Source organism: Mercenaria mercenaria, chromosome 7, assembly GCF_021730395.1.
Source record: "Mercenaria mercenaria strain notata chromosome 7, MADL_Memer_1, whole genome shotgun sequence".
Taxonomy (NCBI): Eukaryota; Metazoa; Mollusca; class Bivalvia; order Venerida; family Veneridae; genus Mercenaria; species Mercenaria mercenaria.
In genome coordinates, this window is record NC_069367.1 from 37,701,576 (window position 1) to 37,725,971 (window position 24,396).

At 34.9% G+C, this 24,396-nt stretch overlaps 1 protein-coding gene across 12 annotated transcripts in view; it reads right to left on the bottom strand.

Annotated features, from left to right (window-relative positions):
- Positions 1-24,396, bottom strand: part of LOC123554376 (inositol 1,4,5-trisphosphate receptor type 2-like) — a 184,210-nt gene that overhangs the window by 16,814 nt on the left and 143,000 nt on the right. For 7 of the 12 annotated variants that reach the window (XM_053548142.1, XM_053548136.1, XM_053548137.1 and 4 more), the window contains 8 exons: positions 15,522-15,627; positions 14,893-15,011; positions 13,310-13,479; positions 11,890-11,982; positions 8,172-8,324; positions 3,661-3,766; positions 2,867-2,990; positions 334-512 (listed from right to left, as the gene is read on the bottom strand). In XM_053548142.1, coding sequence (XP_053404117.1) covers positions 334-512; positions 2,867-2,990; positions 3,661-3,766; positions 8,172-8,324; positions 11,890-11,982; positions 13,310-13,479; positions 14,893-15,011; positions 15,522-15,627 — 1,050 coding nt within the window. Of the gene's footprint in view, positions 1-333; positions 513-1,658; positions 1,838-2,335; positions 2,515-2,866; positions 2,991-3,660; positions 3,767-8,171; positions 8,325-11,889; positions 11,983-12,616; positions 12,710-13,309; positions 13,480-14,892; positions 15,012-15,521; positions 15,628-24,396 lie in introns of all 12 variants that reach the window. The other 5 variants (XM_053548145.1, XM_053548134.1, XM_053548146.1 and 2 more) reach the window with 3 other exon arrangements.

Sequence of the window (24,396 nt, forward strand, 5' to 3'; positions counted from 1 at the left end):
CACTGTATTTTAAAATTGTGATTTTTAAAATCCCAAACTAATAACAGACTGATATCATTTTCATTTGCAAACTTGCAGATAGTATATCTTAATCTCCGCCTACTCTAGGTGCACATGAGATTATTGTGAAAAGTGTAAAGGTGAATCAAATTATCCATTCCATCAAAGGCAATTGTGTTTGGCCAATTAGCAAACATGGTGATATCTTTGACACTTCACACTTAATTGTCAACATGTGCAAACGCAAAAACAATATTTTGCAAACAATTTGTTGATCATAAAGATTATAATACATGAAAAACTTCATATACAAAATTTTGGATTCTTATTCACCGTGTAGGGCCCTTCCACCAGTCCATGATGTAAAACAGACACAAAACACTCGTAAATAGTTCGGCAATGACGTCCGCTGTCTGCTGACCACATCCAATCGCGATAGAATGCAAACAATATCAGCGAGTATATGTAAAATATTGCTAGACCAAGGAGGGCTACCAACATCAATGACTTTCCTGAAAATAACATGTTAGTGATTTAAACAATTGTAAATGCACAGTTTTTCTCTGACGAGTTTTCCTTTGGAACGTAATCTTTTTCTCAGCGCAGTAAACATGTACACTGCAAAAAAAAACATCTGATAACAAACAACTTCAGTGCACACTGCAAAGAAAAGCAATATGACAGCAAGTCAAGCAAGGTAGACAGTCTTCCTATTTGGCCAGCATTAAAGTTAAACAAGGGGAGACAATCATCTCACCTTCAAACAAGGGACACAATTATGTTAGTAAGCTAGTACAACAGTCAGAAAGGGAGATAGTTATCTTATTTGGCCTGAACTGATGGTAAAGGTTGATCCCCCCCCCCACCCCTCATCTCAAAAAAAAAAAGGTTTGATACCATTATTCATTGGACTTGCCCACTCAAGTCATAGGGAAGAACTTTGAACTTAACCTACCCACAAAATCCCTCACTTCAAAATTTCATTAGAAATCTCAAACTTGCTTTGGTAACAATGCGTGAAAACTCCTTGACCTGTTTTGTATTAAAGTTATGCTACAGTGGTCATTTAACCTGACAAAGGTTCCCAAGAACCCTGGTACAGAACTGACTTGTTCTCTGCAGGTAATGGACAATTTTCCCAACACAAGTCAGAAGTGAAGGATAAATGATATTTGGCATATTGTCATAATAGAGGGCACATGACCAGAATTTGAAATCCTTGTAATCTACCTAACACTGAGCAAACCATATGCTTTACCTACTGAAAGAACCATGTGCTCTACCTATAGAGCTAACCGTGTGCTTTACCAACTGAAAGAACAGTGTGCTCTACTTATTAAGCTAACACTGTGCTTTACCTACTGAAAGAACCATATGCTCTACCTATAGAGCTAAACTGTGCATTCTACCTCATGAAATAATCATGGCTGGTTTTCATTAAATGTCTTTCTGAATAATGTACATGTATGATATTTCTTATATCACATAACACCAAAGGCAAAAAAAAAATAGTTTCAAAGCTCTTTTTCAAGCTCAGTTCTTCAACACAATCTCCTTCTATGTTTTTTGACGTCACACTAAATCACATTCAAAGGCAAATAAAGCATAACAAATTCAGCTCAACACTTGAAACACAATCCACTTCAAGTCATTTATACCGCATAAGGGCTATCGACAAGCCCATGATGAAGTATTGAAACGAAACATTCGTAAACCGTACGGCAATGCCGGCCATTGTCACTGGACCACATCCAGTCAGAATAAAAAGCAAAGAGTAAGAGGGAGTAGATGTAGAATACAGCTAAACCCAACAACCCTACTAACATCAAAGACACGCCTGAAATATGACAACATTTTATAAGTTGGACATAAAAATGTTTAATCCTGAAAAAGTGTTCCGAAAACTACATTTTCCTGAATTTTGGTCTCATTAATTTTGTCGTTTTTTTCAAAAACACTGTTCAAAACTGCTAAAAAGCCTATTTTGTTAGTATGTGTGATCATACAAGGCCGTGCCCTCTATACCATACATTCCATGGCTGCGTGCATGCTTATACCAAAGCTCCTCTGCTACTTCCATTTTACCAATAATTTATGACATTTTGCTGCATTTAAAATTTGAACTTCTTCAAACTTGCTTACAAACGATACTTTGAATTTAGAAATTGTACAAATCTGGTATGATAATAATAATAATAAAAATAATAATTTGTATTCTAAATTAATTAATCTTCCAGACTTTATTTCATGAAAGGATTCAAATTCTAATGAGCAAAATTTCATGTTACATGTGTAACATTATAATGCATAGCTCCTTTTCACCGTATATTTTTACCGTATAAGGTCCTTCAACAAAGCCATGATGTAAAACGGACACAAAACACTCATATACTGTCCGACAATGGCGTCCATTTGAAGCACTCCAAAATTCTTCCGAATAGAATGCAAACAATATAAGGGAATAGATGTAAAATATGGCCAGACCAAGGAGCGCCACCAGCATCAGGGATTTACCTGTATCGTAAAAAAGTTTTAAATTTAGATTTTTTTCTGATAGGGGTTGGGGGTTGTTAAGAGTCATAGGGACAACAAAACCGCTGGTACCCCTCCAGGCATTATTTCAGGTAAGGGAGGGCACCTGGTAGCACCACCAATCTTCTGTAAGCTAGCTACATGGCTTCGCTATGGATCTGTGATTGAGTCAATCCATATCAATCCATAAATCACGAGGAACAATTAAAATTTCCATTCATTTTGCGCTCAAAAGCTGAATTTTTTTTGGACAGAACATGAAATCAAATGATTTCACAGCAGTATGGTACATTTTGTTTGGCAGAGATTGTAAAATGATATTACTTGCACTTACCATTGGTAGTGACTGCCTGAATGACTCTCTTCAACAGCTGGTTCAATTCTGTTATATGCAGTAAATGGAATGCAAAGAAATATCCATCTGTAACTGTGCCTGCTACTGAACAGCCAAGAAATAGCTGAAAAATATAGTAATTCATTTAACAGCCAAGAAATGCCTAAAAAAATCAGTCATTCAATTAACAGCTGAGAAATAGCTGAAAAACAGTCACTCAATTAACAGTAGGGAAATTACTGGAAAAAAAAAAGAAACAATATTTAATTAACAGCCCAGAAATCGCTGAAAAATACAGTCATTCAATTAATCACCAAGAAATGACTGAAGAATACAGTCATTCAATTAAAAACCTAGAAATAATTAGTAGCCCAACGCCACTTTGATACGGGGCAGGATCGACAAAGCCACTTTGACCTTCAAGTATAACCTTGACCATAGACCTATGTCGTCCTGATGAGGCGAGTAATCAGTTTTATGAGTCCTTCCAGCTGCTAAGACACACAAAGCTACTTGACCTTTGACACCCAAGTGTGACCTTGAACTAGAACCTAGTGACCTACGTTGTGTATTTATCTTGTTATAGTATGATGGTGAACACTAACATTAGGTATTTGAAAACCCAATGATGTTGGAGATATGCCTACTGAAATATGGACAGACCAACTGACTGATGCAAGCCCCTACAACACAGCTCAATCTACTGTGCATCCTCCTGTACAGTAATGTAAAGGCATGGTCAAAGAATTATGTTTTCAGATTGTAAAGACATGTTATAACGAGACATATCTTACCACATAATAGATTGTTTTGAATCCATATGCCTTCACTTCTAGATGGGATTCTCCTTTCTTTTCACTCCAACCACGATCATCATCATCATCGTCATCATCTCCTCTCCTATAAATATTGTATCCATTAGAACTTATTGGAACTTTTGCACAAATGGATACAAAGTAACCTTTCTGATATCAAGCCTTAAGCTTATTTATTGAAGAGCTATGTTATTGTAAAACAGGTAAAATGGGCAATGCAGTTCACAAGTTACTGGCCACTACTGTTAGTGCACTATCTGAATATCCTGAAGTTTTGTAGATTAATAACTTTACTATCATACAGTTAACCTTTATTTGAAAGCTGCTTTGAATCCAACTTCACAGATTAATACTTGCCCAGTATTTACAGTACACATATATTCTTTAAATTATCTGTTATTTATTATCAGAAGACTGTCTCTATTAGAAGTTCAAAGTGACCTTGATCTTTGTTTCAAAATTCAAACTTCTAGGTGGTGATTTTGTTTTGTTTTTGATTTTCTGGTTGTGTTTGAAGTCACTCAAACAATTTAGGCAATATGACAAATTTCCAGCTTTTGCTGGTAGGTGAAGACCCTGGCATTATTTAAGGTTGGGCACTTGGGTAGAACCACTGACCTTATGAAAGACAGCTGGATGGCTTCCTAATATGATAGAATTCTATGCTCAAAGCGAGGTTTTGAATCCACAGCAGTGACAGGCTAGTGATTAGAAGGCAACAACCTTAACCACTCAGCCACGGAGGCCTTTGCAGTAGTCATTAAGAGGGGTTTTACTGCATAATAACGAGTGTAAAGGAAGTTTGTTCCAGTAAAGATTAAAACAGGTGTATTATTTCACTGACATGCAACAGACACTAGGAAAAGTCCTATGTGTCCCTATGATCATGTTGTAGATTTTATTACTGGAGACAAGTTGAAAACAAGAGCTGTCACTATTGGCAACAAATACCCCCGAAGCGTGCCCAACAATGCTAAAGCTGTATGCGTAAAAAATATCACACATCCTTTTCGACCTTAACCTTGAACCAACAGGCCCAGGTCATGAGCAAGACGTACATTCTTAATATGGTTAACATTTGTTTCAAATTATTTTCAAATCCCGTGATAAATGGCAGAGTTATTGACCAGACAAGAAAAACCTTTGACTTCTCAGTGTGACCTTGACCTTGGAGCTAGGGGTCTGGGTCTTGTGCATGACATCTTATCTCATTATAGGGAACATTTATGCCAAGTAATTTCAAAATCCCTTTATCAATGGCAGAGTTATGAACAAGACAAGAAACAGACCATGTTAACTTTTAACCTCTAGGTGTTACCTTGACCTTAGAGCCAGGGGTCTGGATCTTGCGCACAACACGTCTCATTATGAGGAACATTTATGCCAAGTAATTTCAAAATCCCTTGATGAATGGCCGAGTTATGGACTGGACACAAAACAGACCCTGTTAACTTTTGACTTCTAAGTGTGACCTTGATCTTGGAGCTAGGGGTCTGGATCTTGCGCATGAAACATCGTCTCATTAAAGTTAACATTTATGCCAAGTTATTTGAAAATCCCTTTATGGATGGCAGAGTTATGGACCGGACACGAAACATAATAACCTTTGACCTCTGTGACCTTGACCTTTGAACTAGGAGTCTGGGTCTTGCACATGACATGTCGTCTCATAGTGGTGAACATTTATGCCAAGTAAATTCAAAATCCCTTTATGGATGGAAGAGTTACAGCCTGGACAAGAATTAACCGGACGCATGGACACATGCAGGGATAGACAGTGCGATTTTAATATGCCCACCTTCGGGAGCATAAAAATGAATTACATCCAGTCAAATTAAGCCTTTTGTTTGTTATTAACTTGAGCATTTTCTCTAAACTTCATAATGAGTATGCCAGTCTTGTAGACTTAACAAAACAAATATGTTGCAATACCTTATCAGAAGTTTGTTTTGATTTGTTTCGTTTCTATTGTACACACAATTACTGAAGTTCTGATACAAATTGTTTGTGTTAAAATCAATTTAAGTAATCTCTGTTAATTTTCAAAAGTTAAAATCGTCTAATTTAGTGTACAAAAGAGATTGCATTTTCACCAATTAGAAAATCTGATATTAACCAATTTCTGTAGCAACAAATTCTGTCAGCGTTTAATTAGAGTAACATCTATACAGGTCTTACTTTCCATGTTGCTGGTTTTCAACTGGAACAAATTTCCTTTTCCCTTTATTTCAAAGTACTTAAAATAAATTCTCCAGTACAGTCAAACTTGTGCTAGCAACCACCTGTTGACAACGACCGGTCTCTGGTCCGCCCGTAGAAAAATGCTCATAAAAAGGCGACCACCTCACGACCACGACCAGCAAGCGGCCTAATTCATTCCCAAGGGTCATATTTGCCCCCTAATAATGACCAAGCTGGACCATTCCGGCATGAAAATATTTGAAATCCGCCAAATTTTCACGACTTTCGCATTATAGCAAACATAATAATTACTGCTTGAATGAAAATGTGCAAGTTTGCACCGGCCGAATTAATACATAAATTATAACATACAGAAAGCAAGAAGCTGTAAAAATACTTTTTATCAGCATGATAATGGCTAACTAAGAAGTGACCCTTCCCCCCAAATAAAGACCACCTGTGAACAAAGACCACTTTTGCTTGTTCCAAAGAGTGGTCTTTGTTCACAGCTCCCTTACAGAAGCAAGCCTCTGTGGCGTACATGCTGCGTATTTGCTGTGTATATGCCGCGAACACAGTAGTATGCCAGAGGAGTACATTTTACATACATCGCATGCCGCGTACTATTTCGACGAGTACACAGCATGTACGCAGGAGGTCACTAGTACACTTCAAGTGTGCAGCACAGACTCTGAAAATTTAAGGAGTACGCTGCATGTACGCAGGAGGGACTTGTACAAAAAAAATAGTACACTGCATGTACACCGCAGATACTTTGAAATTTGTGCAGTACACTTCATATACGCGGGAAAGACTTGTACAATTCTTTTGGCATTTATACTTAGTTTTTTTTCTATAAGTTAAAGTCTGAAGTAAACTTCATATACGCGGGAGGGACTTGTTCATTTTCTTTTGGTGTTTATACTTCAAATTTTTTTAGGTAAAAGTCTGAAGTACACTTCATGCAGGAATGATTTGTACATTTTTTTTTTTTTTTTGGAAGCAAGAACTTGATTTCCGAGTAACTTTTATCTTAATAGCATAGAATAGTTCAGATTACCGGTATTCTGAACAATGAAAATTTGCCAAACTATTTGCAATGTTCATTTGTGAAGCTTACATCTTAGTGATTTCTGAGCTGCACCTTGCATGCAGTGTGAAAATATATTCTTTTTCATTTTGAATTAATCCTGGAGCTTTCTAACTTGGATAACTGAAAAGCCTTATTTGAACTTTGTTGCATTACATTTTGTAATACATGAAATAATTACCAAGATAATGCCTCAACAGCGCCCGAATGAGAAGAATTAATAGCTCTCACCGTTATTTGAATACTCTTAAGCAAAACACCATTCTATCATGTTTTATAAAGGTTTAAATGCTCATTATGTTAACTCATTAAGTCCTCACCAAATTAAAAAGTTGTTCATCGGATTTGCCGCTGGTATATTTTCAGAACGTTTTTGGCTAATTGCGCTTGCCCCATTGGAAAAAATCAATCCAAAATTTTTTGGTGCGCTACTTTTTACGGACATAAAAGTGTATAAATGCTTATATAATTCCAGTCCTAGATTGTTCTCAGATGGATTTTAATCAAAATAAATACATACTACGCACACATCGTCTTTAATAAATCATAACACTTATATTTAGTTGCATTAAAGTTGTTTCCCCTTGATGCAGTTACGCCATTTTCTTCAAATGTTTACCAAATTACATGCTACAAAAATTGATTTATTTCATTGAAAAGTGGATGAAGAAAAGTATATTAACTTATTTGATAACATCAATCTACATTATTTTGGTAAGGGTAAATACTTATTGATGCATGTCACTTATCTTTTTTCTGTATTTTTCTGACCAAATGATCAGCATTTGCATACGAAAGTTGTTGGGGTAAGGAATTTACATTATCACAGCAGTTTCGCCACAAGAGTACACAGCATGTATGCTGCGTACTATTTCCCGCATACTAAATTCCTCCAGCGTACATCCTGTGTACTATGTAGTCCACAGCATGTACACAGCAAGTAGTACGCGGCAGAGCTCATTTGCATGTCAAAAGTGTACTACAAACGTACTCTCGGTGTATGTGCGGTGTATATCCTGCGTACTATTTAAAGCCCTTGATTTCAGTACACATCATGTACGCATCATATACGCTGTCTGTACACAGCAAGAGTACGCAGCAGGCCTTTTTCTTCTGTAAGGGAGGTTTGACTGTTAATGTGTGACAGAGGAAACAGATAACATTGCTTTATTTGCTTTAAGGTTTTAACTGCTTAAAGTATGATATGTATTTTACTTACTTGAAAACACTGACAATATCCGAAAATGATGGAAATGTTGGTCTGTTGGATATGACATAACTGAAGAATATCCCTAGTGACAGGAAGTTGTGTATACCACCCAGTACATAAATAGTGGTGCCAGCATTTGAGTATCTGTAAGCTGGTTTGTATCTGAAAGTGAGTGATTAATTAAGAAATAATTCATAGCAAAAGAGTGTTTTAATACTTATTTATGTACGAGGGGCGGTTATACGTCGGGTGTAATAATTTCACTAGGGCATAGCCCGAGTGAAATTATTTGTACGACGTATTACCGCCCGAGTGTATAAATAGTGTTAAAATAATTATGGTTTTGGAATAAATTATTTCGATTCTAATATGCCCTTAATCTAAAACAGTAGATAAAATATAGTAGCGCTCTTTCTTGGTTGCAACAAAAACTTTGACGTCACCGCACGTTGACGTGACTTCATTCTAGAGTAAGAGCGTTTTAACAGAGAAGCATATTAGAATGTTCAATGAGACACTTCAAACATACACTTAACTACTGGACATACTTTTACAGAGTTAAAGTCTGTAACTTATTATTTAGGTTAGGTATCTCCATTTACAATCGTACTGCCATAGAGAATAATATTTTGATCAGTAACAGTTATGTGCAGCAATTATTTATCAACCCTAAGCCTACAGGACTATACCTTAATATTTTTCAACAACAAATGTAAACAATTCAACATTGTTTCTATTTCCAACTTTTACACATTTCCTAACTTTGTTGAACAAAGCAAGCTTACAGCAAGGTTATTTTATTATGTTTATCAAAAAACTGCTCTACTGCCAACTGAGAGAAGATACAACTGTATTAGCCATGTTCTGATATTTCTGTGAGCAATAATTCAGCCACATTCTGACATTTCTAGCTATGAGCAAGATAAAAGCCATGTTCTGACATTTCTAGCTGAAGTCAGCTATGATCTGACATTTCTAGCTGGAAGCAAAAAGTCAGCCATGTTCTGACATTTCTAGCTGAAGTCAGCCATGTTCTGACATTTCTAGCTGAAGTCAGCTATGTTCTGACATTTCTAGCTGGAAGCAAGAAGTCAGCCATGTTCTGATATTTCTAGCTGGAAGCAAGAAGTCAGCCACAGTCTGAAATTTCTAGCTCAAGAAGCAAGAAGCTAAATACTTGCAAAAGTCCCTGTCCAGGTTATAGAACTGAGTTTGTAGACCACTCTCAAAATTTCAGGATTTAATTTGTTCCTTCTGAAAGATTTATTTCAATCATGAAAATGAGCAATAGCATGGCTGTATTCTAAGGTTGTGTTCAGGCTCAGTTTTATAACCATTGACCAAGGATTCTTCAAAAAGCACTACCGTCACCAGAAGCAAAACAACCCAAATTGAAAAACTTTTTGTCAGAAATGTTTGTATATTATATACCTTGCTATAAATAGTAGCAAAATTGTACAGGACACAATCCTGCAACCCATGCCAAGAACAGAAAGCGTGCATTATTACTAGTTGCTGATAGTATGGCTTAAGTAGTTACTGGTATTATAGGCCATTTAATAAGCATACATGTATAATGTAATCATATAATAATGGAAACATTTGCCTTCTGAAGGTTAAAGAAGGAATATACTGCATTTATTTTTTATAAAAAAAGATTTTACAATGGAGATTTTCATTTCTTGAATTTTATTACAGACAAAATCTAAATTATTTTGTAAATCTGAATCGACTTTTATTTGATACTTGTTTTTATTCTTTGTTGAGTTACTATGGAACCCGACAAAATATATATTATATGATTCAATATTTTGCCATACTGATGTCATTTATGATATTAATATGTGTAGATAAGACTGTTATCTTTGCATCGATAAATATGTACTTGTTCTTTAGCAGTATAATAATGCAACTCTTTGAAATTGCATACTTTTTCCGCTTAAGAACTTGTGCATATTTCTTGATACAAAACTAATAATATACAAGGAATCAGTAAAATCGAATGATGCTCCCCGATGCATGTGCTTGTCCCAATATGGGGAACAATGGCCTCTATGATTATGTTTCAATCAAATGCCATTAATACTTTTCAAGTTATACTCCAGACAAGCCTTATTTTGTATAATAAAGGGAGATAATTCAAAAACTAGGTAGAGTTATGGTTCTTTGACAATGCACTTCCCATCAATGGCCTCTATCATTTTGTAAAGTTTCAATGAAATGCCATTAATACTTTTCATGTAATGCTCCGGACAAGCCTTATTTTGTACAGTAAAGGGAGATAATTCAAAAACTAGGTAAGGTAGAATTATGATTCTTTGACACTGCACTTTGTCTCAATGGCCTCTATGATTGTGTAAAGTTTCAATCAAATGCCATTAATACTTTTCAAGTTTTACTCCGGACAAGCCTTCTTTTGTATAATAAAGGGAGATAATTCAAAAACTAGGTAAAGTAGAGTTATGGTTCTTTGACACTGCACTTCGTCTCAATGGCCTCTATGATTACGTAAAGTTTCAATCAAATGCCGTTAATACTTTTCAAGTTTTACTCCGGACAAGCCTTATTTTGTATAATAAAGGGAGATAATTCAAAAACTAGGTAAAGTAGAGTTATGGTTCTTTGACACTGCACTTCCCGTCAATTGCCTGTATCATTCTGTGAAGTTTCAATGAATGCCATTAATACTTTTCAAGTAAAGCTCCGGACAAGCCTTATTTTGTATAATAAAGGGAGATAATTCAAAAACAAGTTAGGGTAGAGTTATGATTCTTTGACATTGCACTTCGTCTCAATGGCCTCTATGATTATGTGAAGTTTCAATCAAATGCCATTAATACTTTTCAAGTTATACAAAAGTGTGACGGATGGACAGATGGAAGGACAAAGCGGCAACTATATGCTCGCCCTTCGGGGAGCATAATGATATAAACACTGATGACTTTTCTTACAGAAATATCCTTTCTAAAACCAAAAACTTCCACCTTTTGTTAAGTTTATTTAGAGTATAAAGAAAAGCATTTAATATGTAATCTTGATAGAAATAAGACTTTACATCCAACTTTATGCATAAGTCAATTTTGTTTAAAAGAAAGCAACATTGCATTTCATTGAGAAATTGCAAGAGAAACTGAGACTTCAAATGAACATTACATACACTGAATCTCCCAGTGTCTACAATAAATTGTCTTCACATATTACTGAGACTTGTGTTCTTATACTGTTACTTATACACCGTTTGAAACTTCCCTCTGGTCATCATTTGTGGTCTTTCCAGAACACAGAGTCAATTCAATGTTATTCAATTACAGATTTCACTTAAGCTGGTGCCAGGGGGGCTTGGAGTGTGTTGCACTTTTCACTGTCTCTCATGCACAGACTCAATCAAACCAAGTCTGCTATAATTTGGTGCTTCCAAATGATCTCCTTACAGATCTTATTATAATGTTCTTTGTTTCATATACATCAACCTCCACAGTGTTCCATTAAAATTACAATCATCTGAATTCAGACACCTTAGACACTTATTGAAATATATGATAGAAGCTAGTTCACCATATGCACATCTGAAATCTACAATCTTCTTTTTTCAACCATATAAGTGAAATTCTGTACTGTTAGTAACTTAAGCTCGACATTATTTGCAGCGCTATCCCACTACAAGCAAAAGCATTTCAAACTGCTATATTCTAGTGCAACTGCACTCAAATACTTTATACAGTCAAACCTCGGAGTTGAAGTACTTCCTTCTTCCCACGTAACCATTATAACAATGGATATAGCCAGTGTAATAAGCATCATTGAGTAGTTTAGAGGTATCCTAAAATTTAATAGATAGAAACACATAGAAATATGACAAAACAATAAAAATAATGTGATAAAACATGTGAATCACATCCCAACAGTATGGAGAATTTGTACCAAGCTATAAAATAATTATGATCTTACAAAAACAGCCATTATAAATTTGTAATTAGTAACATTAAACTCCTGTGAAACAGGAAGTATTTCTGCAAAACGGGGAAAATCTGCTGCAAAACTGTAAGATAAAATTGAAAGTTTACTGAATTTGGGGCCAAAAACTGCTATTTAATGATGTATTGTGAATTGATCAAGCCAGCCTTCATACTATCAAAAATCTCTAGACTAGAAAAGTATTTCATTTGATTGTAAGCCAATTCAGAATCCACGCCAACCATTAGTAAAATTCATCTTTTCAATTTAGGGTCATTTCATTTGTAAATGACAGCACCATTAAGACAAACTTCAAAATAGAAACTTCTGAACGTTTCTCCCATAGCCTAAAAACAAAAAGTTTATACCCTAAACCAAGTTTCAGCTATTTCTTCACTTCAAATGTAACATTTCAATGTTCTTTGCTTGAACTTATACAATCTTCTCCATACTATCAGGATTAATGGAGTCACAAGTTTTGAAAACTATGGTAGACTTACAATGGTTCACCATCGCCACCTTCCTCCCAGGTAATAAGAACAACCAAAGTGATTGCAAATGTAACTAACATAACAAGGTAATTCAAAGGTGTCCTGCAAAAATAAGCACATACAATATTTAAAATACATTAAAGCAACTAGCTCACAGGTTATGGAAAAGATTGCCCAGCAAAAACCTTACCCATTTTTCTACTGCTACCCTCATTGAAACAAAATTGGTAGGTCACACACTGGGAGATCGTATTCACAACATCTTCCGCACACCTGATCTCTGCCTACTAGCAGGTTTAGTGGTAACAAATATAACTGACTTGCACACACCCTCTACCCGCAATCAAATCCTGCTCATTTCAATCACTTTAAAAGGCTAGAAAATATGTTTGCGGAAAGTATTCACTTTATGTCAAATGGACTTAACTTTTCAATTTCAAGCTAATTGTCAACCAGACACCTAAACAGCAAAATGTTTAACATACTAAATTTTGTTTATGTTTTTTTTTTTCTGAAATACCAAGAAATTGCAAATAGTCATAATATATTTAACAGTCCCAAACCAATATTTCTAATTTTACAGTTTTCCAAAAGTGTCTTGTCTTGCTTGCAGACCATCTGTAGTCCCAATACTAGTTGTCAAGTCCCTGCCATACACTTGCCTCACATCTGTATTATCATAAAAGGCTTACGTTAACTTACCATGCATTGACTAGTAACCGACCAACCGGATTGGCATAGACTCTTCTCTGGTATTTTATATCTTTGATAATATCACTGGACCAGTCCATGAAGTCACGAATCTTGTTGCTAGGTGACGATCTATCCACTTCATATTTGAACTTATCTTTGATTTCTTCTCGGAGCACTTTCTGTTAATAAATACATATCAACTGTGACAAAACTAGAAATTGTGTCCATAGGACACAGCTGATGCCCCCACATACTGTGCCATCCTCTATATAGCAAAAACTATCAAAGGGACATAACTGCAGTAAAATACTTACAGAAAAAATCCCTTTCATTTAGGTCATCTGCACATCAAGCTTGTTTATCTGTGAAAGGTTGGAGCAAATCAGCTTATAGTGTGGGAGAAGTTGGACACACAAGATTTTTCTCTATATCCATATAGCAAAAACTATCAAAGGGCCATAACTGCAGTAAAAATAGTCAAAGAGAAAAAATTCGTTCCTTTACTGTCATCTGCACATCAAGCTTGTTGATCTGTGAAAGTTTGAAGCAAATCAAGCTAAGAGTGTGGGAGGAGTTGGACACGCCTTTTTTTTTATATTCCATATAGCAAAAACTATCAAAGGGCTGCAACTGTGGTAAAAATGGTCACAGAAAAAATTCCTTCCTTTATGGACATCTACACATCAAGCTTGCTCATCTGTGAAAGTTTAAATAAGATCAGTCTAATAGTGTGGGAGGTGTTCGACACACAAAATTTCGGAATGTACGGATTATCGACAGCAACAACGCTATATGCCCCCCACATAAATGTTTGAGGGCATAACAATGACCGAGTACAATAAAGTAATCTCCATTAACAATGTCAGGTCATTGACAATCACTGTCGGAGAGCTCAACTTACTGTCTCTACTGATACATTCGGTTTGCTGCTTTTTGTGTCAGACACTCTTATTGTAGTGTTCTATTATTTCTGGCATGGAATCCTACCAATTATCACACAGATATACCTTGCTTAACTGGGTTGTCAGAAGTGTCCTATGATTAGGACAGAAAACATATATAGTTGAAACACGGTATCTCTTAATTTCAAGGGGTTGAGAGTTTTACTTCAAGGTACCTGAAATTCGACTTAAAATGCTATTTTGCGCATGTATTTTCAGGACGGGACTTGAAAATGCCCTGAAGATAGCCGTAAATTCAAGATGATTGAGTTCGAGAGTTTGACCTGTATATAATATTGCTATTGCTATTTAAATTTTTGCTGTAAATAATGCCCAATCATAACCAATATAGTGTTATTTTGGTTGCACAATCATGCTCTCTGATGGAAAATTACCGTTGTGATATTTCGGTTTTCCACGAAAACTCTTAGGAAAAATGCAAGTAAAAATATACAGCTAATGATGTATGGGATGTCCAAAGATAATGAACATGATTTACATATGTTATTCATAGTAAGAGGCTTACTTTGAAAACAAACATGTCCCTGGTTTTATTACAATGCAATATAAGTTTGACAATCAGGATATGTTATGTAAGCCCATGGAATATTTTGAAAAACCTGGTTAATAAAAAAAAAGGGTCAAATTTACCTTATCTTTAACTCTGAAGTAGATTTTCTGTAGAGCATCATCTTTGATGATCTCAATGGACAGGGTGCTGTCAGAGTAGTACTCAAAAGCAGCTTTATGCTCATCTGTCTTCAAAATTGCTGAAATAATGTGAAACAGAAAGTAAAGTAATCCTTGCAATGTTCATTTTTCAAATGGCTATAAAAATGAGACATTACTACTTTCGTTAATGGCTGAATTAGTCCCATTTCTTAAACTTTAGCCTGCTGACGGCAAGTGATTCTGCCTTTGCGACCAGTGCAGACCAAGATACGTGCAGTCTGATCATGGTCTGCACTATTTGCCGTTCAGTCAGTAAAGGATGTGCAGTCTGATCATGGTCTGCACACTGTTCAGTCAGTAAATTTTCAGTCAACACACCCTGATATAGTAAATGGTACTGCCCAAATTGAGAGATGGACCAATCCATTTTAGAAATTTAGCAGGGTAAAGGTTAAGGTGCTTGAAATATGAAATCCATATAATGAAAAATCAACACTGTTCATGAGTATACACTGTTTTGAAGATCAATTTTCAAATGCATTCATACTTATCTGTCATTTTCTTAACTAACAAATGTCCTAATAATATATCCGAAAGAGAAAACTCACAATCTTTATCCAGTTCATGGTTAAGGTCAAGTTTCCTTGCTAGAAGGTGATAATACTGAAAACCGACCCCCTGGAGCAGTGTGTCTAAATCCTCATCAGCGTTTGTCTGAAGATAGAATGTTTTAAGAATTATTTTTACAGTAAAAACATAGTCAAGTATGGATATCTGCATAAATAATACTGTTCATTACTTTGCTGTACAGTATATCTAATTTATGTCTCAAGTTCTTAAGATGCAAAAACATAACTGGACTAATTTTCATTGCAGTAACATTATGACACTTATGTCATTAACATGACTTTCATCTTAGGGATTATATGATATGAGAAATGAATTGCTTATTGCAATGACGAAAACTGATATAAATATTACAAACTGTTTTATTTTAGATAAATACATGTGAGAATGTTTGAATTTTTTACAGTACAACACTGAATGAATGCATACTACTTTCACAAAAATTATATGGGAAAACTTTGCATTGCTTTCACAGGAGTAATATAGGAAAACCTTCGCATTAGTTTCACAGAGGTAATATGGGAAAATGTTAGAAATGGTATTATATTCATAGGAATAACAAACTAAACAAGAGGGTCATGATGACCCTTAATTGCTCACCTGAGTAATATGAGCCACATGTTTAAAATAGCAAACTAATGCTAAAATATTAGAAAGTAGGTCAGTAGGTCATTATTATGGTCACTGAAAGTCAGTTTTAAGATCGGTGTGCAAAACTGTACATGTCATCCAAATTTCAAGGCTGTATCTTAAACAAGAGTGCCATGATGGTCCTGAAACACTCACCTGTCCCCACATGACCCAGTTTTGAACTGAGTATGACGTTTTTTTTCTATTATTTGACACAGTGACCTAGTTTTTGAGCACATGTGACCCAGTTTTGAACTTGACCTAGATATCATCAAGATAAAAATTCTGACCAATTTTCATGAAGATCCATTGAAAAATATAGCCTCTAGAGAGGTCACAAGGTTTTTTATTATTTGACCTACTGACCTAGTTATTGATGACACGTGACCCAGTTTCGAACTAGGCCTAGATATCATCAAGGTGAACATTCTGACAAATTTTCATGAAAATCCATTCAAAAGTATGGCCTCCAGAGAGGTCACAAGGTTTTTCTATTTTTAGACCTACTGACCTAGTTTTTGATCGCTGTTAACCCAGATTCAAACTTGACCTTGATAATATCAAGATGAACATTCAGACCAACTTTCATACAGATCCCATGAAAAATATGGCCTCTAGAGAGGTCACAAGGTTCTTTTATTATTTGATTTACTGACCTAGTTATTGATGGCACATGACCCAGTTTAAAACTTGACCTAGATATCATCCATGTCAACATTCTGACTAATTTTCATGAAGATCCATTCAAAAGTTTGACCTCTAGAGAGGTCAAAAGGTTTTTCTATTTTTAGACCTACTGACCTAGTTTTTTTGACCACAGTTGATCCAGTTTCGAACCTGACCTAGATATCATCAAGATGAACATTCAAACCAACTCTCATACAGATCCCATTAAAAATATGGCCTGTAGAGAGGTCACAAGGTTTTTGTATTATTTGACCTACTGACCTAGTTATTGACAGCACGTGACCAAGTTTTAAACTTCACTAGATATCATCAAGATGAACATTCTGGCCAATTTTCATGAAGATCCATTCACAAGTATGGCTTCTAGAGAGGTCACAAGGTCTTTCTATTTTTAGACCTACTGACCTAGTTTTTGACCGCAGTTGACCCAGTTTCGAACTTGACTAAGAGATCATCAAGATGAACATTCAGACCAACATTCATACAGATCCCATGAAAAATATGGCCTCTAGAGAGGTCACAAGGTTTTTTTATTATTTGACCTACTGACCTAGTTTTTGAAGGCACATGACCCAGTTTCAAACTTGACCTAGATGTCATCAAGCTGAACACTCTGACCAACTTTCATTAAGATCCATTGAAAAGTATGGCCTCTAGAGAGGTCACAAGGTTTTTCTATTTTAAGACCTACTGACCTAGTTTTGGACCGCACGTGACCCAGTTTCAAACTTGATCTAGATATCATCAAGATGAACATTCTGACCAACTTTCATAAAGATCCCATGAAAAATGTGACCTCTAGAGTGGTCACAAGCAAAAGTTTACGCACGGACGCATGGACGGACGGACGACGGACGCTGGCGATCACAAAAGCTCACCTTGTTATTCCATATCCTGCTAGTATATTTCAGATATGAATTTTGATTAAAACAAAATGGCTGCCACACTGCTGGCTTAATTGAATCAAGCCAGATTATTTATTAGCTCCAGTGGTAGTATCGTTTCCGAGAGTAAATTTAGTGTTTTCTTGCCGATTTCATTCTATTTAAGTTGAGGCTCATGAAGTTTGACAGAAGTTAGCCATAAAAGCGGAATAACTCTGTATGGAATACACGGACGTTGAAATCTTGTTTTGGAAGTTAAATAGATAAATCATCGTGAAATAAAGGAATTGACATTTGTTGCTCAGCAGTTTGTTGTAGGATCATTTAATCTACGTGCAAGATAAATGATTTAACAGTAAACGGGATGAAAGCCGAAGTATCAAGACATTTATGACATCTTGATATCCGGTAACTTTCGAAGGGATGGAAGAAGAAGTTTTTTAGTGTTTCTAATCTAAACCAGTTCATAACATGTGTAAATGAGCTTTTGTGTTTTGTGATTTAACCAAAACACAGGTCATTGTGCATTTTATGGCTGGTGTAAATCAGCTAGTGATGACCAAACAAATGATTTGTAGGATTCCAGTCCGCACTGTAAGTAGCTTTGTTAATTTACGAAATGTGTTGATTACTGTATAGCATGTAACTAAAGGGTAGTTGGCAAGTTAAAATCATTACACTGCTTGTTGGTGACAGGATACGGGATATACGCTGTCTCGCCTGATATGGATTTCCTCGACAGCGTATATCCCGTATCCTGTCACCAACAAGCAGTGTAACTAATAATACTGCATTACATTCAAAGAATTTTTGCATTACTTTGACAGGAATAATATGGGAAAATACTTACATCACTTTCAAAGGATGTTTGCATAACTTTCAAAGGATTTGGGGAAATATTTGCATTACTTCCAAAAGGATGTTTGAATTACTTTCACAGGAATAATATAGGAAATACTTGCATAACTTTCAAAGCAGTGATATCAGGCCCGTGTGCAGGATTTGTTTGCTGGGGGGGCCCAAGCTGGGGTGGGTTCGGGCGGGGTATCCCCTCCCGATTGCGAAAATTTTTCAATATGGCACATGAATAGATGCATTTTCCTGCTACCTGAAACACCTTTAAGGATGCATGAATGTATCATATATTTAAGGAAAAGTCTACTTTATAATCATTTCATCAAGCCTTTTTCAATGTATGTATGCAGTCACAGTGTCACATGATGGACTTATTTTTCTGTATGATACCCAGTTGAAAAAAATGTTGAAGTTTTAAGATGATTATTAAGAAGACTAGCTCCTAGACTATGATAATTTTTTTTCACATTTTTATGATTTCATGTAGTGAACTGAGCCAATATTACAATTTTAACATCAGTCCTCTTAGAAAATCTCTAGAATAGACTGGCTTTTGTCTCTATGAAAATAAAAAAGAAAAAAAAATCAGAAATATCGTAATTATCAGTCTAGTGGCTAGTCTAATTATTAAGGGTATCCTATTTGCAAAATGGCCAAATGTTTTTAGATTTCCAACAAAACAAACAAAGTATTATGACAATTACTATTTACATCATAGATTTCAAATGACAATGAACTCTTAACTGTACCAAAGGTCTATAAAAATAAATAGATGTGTATTTTATACTTGTTTGACTGTACAAACTATAACATCACAGCACATATTAAATGATATTTTTATGTATAAAACTCCTCATAAGTAACGAGTTTTAGATGCGTTTTGTGAGATTTACTGAGAAACTACTTTTAAAACTATGGGAGTTTTTAAGTAAGGTTATTGGACCCAAAAGAGTAAAATTGATACAGCAGTTTCAAATTCATAATTGTTGTAAAATAAAAAGATAGGATAAATATCTTTCAATTTAATAAATTTGGGGAATGTGCCTTAATGTAGAAACAAAATACAACCATCATAATATTTCAATTTTCAGATTCATTTTAAGATTTACTTAACAAAACCAACAATGTTCTGATCATTTTATAACACTTCCAAAGAGTAAAAAACATAATAGTTTCTCCACTACCCAATCAAGTACCGATCAATGAAGCATGCACAGATAAACTTTTACCTGTGACATGCATGGGGCTAATTTCCACTACCGGACACGGTTTTATGGCTCTTTAGCCTGTGTATTGCTGTCAAATCAAGCCAGTTGCCCTGGTGTATAAATTTGTTAATTGAGGGGCCCATAGTAATAAAAATCGTAACTAGGCAGCCAGCTGGGGGGGGCCCGGGCCCCCTGGCCCCCCACCTGGACACGTGCCTGGATATGGAGAAATATTTGCATTACTTTTAAAGACAAAATATTGGAAAATATTTGCAATACTTTCATAGGAATAATATGAAAAAATGTTTGCAGTACTTCCGGACCAAAGGAAAAGAATGTCATTCAGTTACTTTTACATGACTGATAGGGCAAAATTGTTAACAGTTCTTCCTAGGGATAACATGGCATAATAAGTTCTTCTTAGGAATAACAGGGCATAATATTCACATAATATTATAGTAAACTTTAAGCATTACTTTCCTAAATAAAAATATAGGGAACTTTGAACATCAGTGCAAAATTTTCTCAACATTACATTACATTTCATAACAGAATTCATTCAGTTATATATATAAAATTAACCTTTACAAAACAAACATCATTAAAATTCAATGTAGACATATTACATTTGAAATTTAAATTCTGTAACATTTTTACATCTTTGAAAAAGTATTAACAACAGTCATTCAGGAGATACAGCAGAACCCCTCCAAACCGAGCAGCCAAGACCAAAGTAACATTTCTTTTGGAAGGGAAGCTGTTTTCGGGGGTTCCAGTTTACAGAGGTTCCACTGTAGTGTGAAACAAATCTTCAGAAATTGTGAACATGCAAACTCCAGTTTGATGCAGTATTACCTTGAAGGGAAGAACATGCAATAGGGAAAAATGACAATATAACAACTACAGGGTATTCCAGAAGTTTTTTACATGTACAGTTAAACTTGTATAGAAAGACCATGCTTCGTAAGAGCAAAAAAGAAATCTTTATTTGCAGGCTGTTTTAATTTGCCAAACTTGTGTTAAAACTGGATGGTCTTTGTTTATATGTGGTCTCTAACACAGCTTTGACTATATACCGTAAAAACTTGAATATATTACGCAGTTTTTTAAAAAAAAATTTTTTCATTTTCTCAAAGGGGTGCGTAATATACACCAAGGTAGAGCTTCAAACATTTTTTCCCAGCTTGAAAACCCGAAAATATTGGCGAAAATCGGACAATTTTGTCAACTGTCATGTGTTTACATTTTGGGCCGTGCTTTTTTAACCTCCTCTTGAAGAGCTTTTTATTGGGTATGTCTTAAAAAACATATGGAATGGAACCTCTGATGAAATATGGTAAAGTTGATTTTATTTGCAAGTTTAAATTTTTTGTATTTGTAAATTTAATTAATAAGTATCGTACATATCTAGCGCGTGACTGTGTCAGTTTAATAATTAGGCAAAATACAAAATTTTGCATTTCGCATTGTAGGTGTTTGATAATTAAAATCATTATCTTTCAAGGATGCTAAAATAAATTGCAATTAAAACAGATTGTTTGTTATTTCTTTATTTCCAACAAATCATTACTGATCAATACAGCAGCTCGTACATTGTTAAACAAACATGCTAATTAGCCGCGCTTTTCTCGTTTGATGTGCCCATAATTATGCGATGTTTGTTCGCAAGTCTGTTAAAGTGTACTAAGGTGTTGACAGCTTGAGAAAGTTCTCAAATACTTTAGAAAGAATTTGTCTGTCAGATATTGTCACTGTTTTCTGTAACCGATTATGCAGCAATTACGATTTTCACGAGAAATCATTTTTACGCATGCAGCTAATGGCCGATTTCGAGTTTGTAACAAGGTTTTCTGACTGATTTTTCTGTGCGCAATAAATTCCAATGTAAGCATTTTTCCCAAGATTTTGATATAAGATTGGGGGTGCGTAATATACATGCTAGCGTAATATATTCGAGTTTTTACGGTATGTAACTATTAACAGCATCTAGACAGAATTTTCCTCAAGACTTTGGTGAATAATATTATTCAATCAAGTGGAAAGCAATAATTTATATAGCATTTCAACTAATATCTTAATTAAATGTTGAAAATATAGTCTTAGGAATTTTAGTAGTTTCTATAACTGCAATTATAGTACAACAGCACTGACATTTTTAAAATGCACTTGAATTTATGATTCTCAGGAGATTTAACTAAAATCAATGGAACATACATATGAAATACCCTTTGTGATAAAAAGCAACTGTTACAATAAATTAGGAAAAACGATGTTAGCATGTTTGACAATTAAGCTAGTCAGATGGCTCTCACTATCAATTTACCTGTTTCTTTTTTGCATTCGACTTAAATATCTACATTAGAAATAAAACAAAACACATGATAGATTATAGTTTAGTCTACAAAGCATTTATACTAAACACATTAAAGGTAGCCATATTTTCTACATGGTCTAATTGTAAGAAGAAAAGGTGGGATAAACCTTTTGGTGACAAACTGTATAAATGCTACTTCAAGTCATATGCACAGTTTCCTTATTTTTAACAGACTATAGCTTTACAGTCTTAATTCAAAATGAACTTCCTGGTAAAGTTTTACCAGCAAAGTATACTAACAGATATAACAGATTATACAAAATAATTTCCCATAACAAATGCCAATGATCAAGTATTAAAACACTGGCCTTGACCTTTGACCCTGTAAATGATTTGGCACAGATAATCATCCTGTAAAGTTTGACCACTGCAAGCCAAAGTACTGTATAGTAATGACTGGAAACAAATTTTCAGTTTCAGTCTCACTTTGACCACTGACCCTTAAAATAACTGGGTCAACTACTGACTACTGGCAATCATTCCACTAAAGCCAAAGCATTTTCCACTTAATGGATCCTGTGTTCCATTTCAAGGTCACTGTGACTTTGACCTTTTACCTATTGACCCTCAAAACCACAGAGGTCATTTAGTGAAGTCTGACTGTATGTTCAAGCATTCTCCAAATGTTTGACCACGGAGACCAAAATGTTCTCCAGTTAATGATTGGACACCACATTAAAGTCTCAGTCACTGTGATCATTGCTCTCAGCCTACTGACCCCCAGAATTATAGGGGTTCATCTACTGGCCAAAGGCAGTCATGTTATGAAGTTGGACAACTAAAGGTCAAAGCATTTTCTTAGTTACTGATCTGAAAGCCAATGGTCTACAGACAAACCTACCAACAACAGCACAACAATATTGTAACCCTGTCTTTAAATGAATATTCAAATAGCTTTTGGCCTTAAAGGTCATGTTAACTGTAAGAAAAGATATATAATGTAGTAAAACATACGATGTATTGACTTATGGACAAGGTAGAATAATTATTATGTATGAAACTTTGTCACCAAAACATCAGTAACATTCTCAAATTAGACAGGGATAGTAATTTTAAGTTCTAAGAGAATTTTACAACTACATACTAACCTAAGTACCTGTTTACACCAAATTTATATTGTTGCAACCCCAACTGCACAAAAATGTCTTCACCCTTGAAAATTATTGCTGTCCACAGTATGTGCACATAAATATCACTTGAAGTATGTGTGCATATATCACTTGCAGTATGTACACAAAAATCATTTAAATTATGACTTTGTGCACATAAATATCACTTTTAAGCATGCTCACATAAATATTGCTAAAATTAAAACAATATTGGAGAAAAAATATTTGCTAGCAAAGAATAACCATGTCACAAAAGGACTGCGGTCAGTATCATTTACTCCACTGATTGTTTAAAATCCAGGAAAAAAATATTCCTCTTAATTCTGCATCCATTTTGAAATTTAAAGCAGCTACACTTTCACAATTGATCCAAACTTGATCGCAATGATTCGTCAAGAAACGCCACTGACTGGCTGCAACTTGTAATGTAAACAATCTAAAATTTACAGCTAAATGCGCCAGAGGTTCAACAAGAAAGTAATTTGGTGTAAACAGGAAGATACCTATGAATATTTAGGTAAGCAGTTAAAAAAAAATACCAATGTTAGGCGCTGCAGCAGAAAAACATACATACCGTAACACATTACAACGTAATATATAAATCTACTTACTGACTCCTTTAATATAATAAAAAAATTATATAATTTATAATATTTGTGCTAAAAATACAACTTAAGAGCTAAAATTCATGCATGTAATTATTGGTATAAAGGCATTACAATATTCATACTAAAATGTACTATACATCATATTCACATTTTTGTATGTTTGTGAATTACCGTACATTGTTCAAAACAGAATGAGAAATATTGACTTGTACCCATCAGAAAAATCATGTAAAATGTGTCTATTTATCAATAATTAGGTCATCCTTTACAGTTTTTTTAACAGGATACATGTCTATTAATATATTTAATAATTAATCAATATATTTCAGTAATGTACATAACTTAGGCCATAATAAATTCATTGCCGGATTATCGTCCCTCCCACTCGCTCAATATTTTATGCTGCCCAACCCTTTGTATTTTCTTAACTATCAAGACAATTATCAGAAAAAGGAAATAAATCATATCCTTCCCTCATGCTTTTTAAAGGGTAAGGAAAGC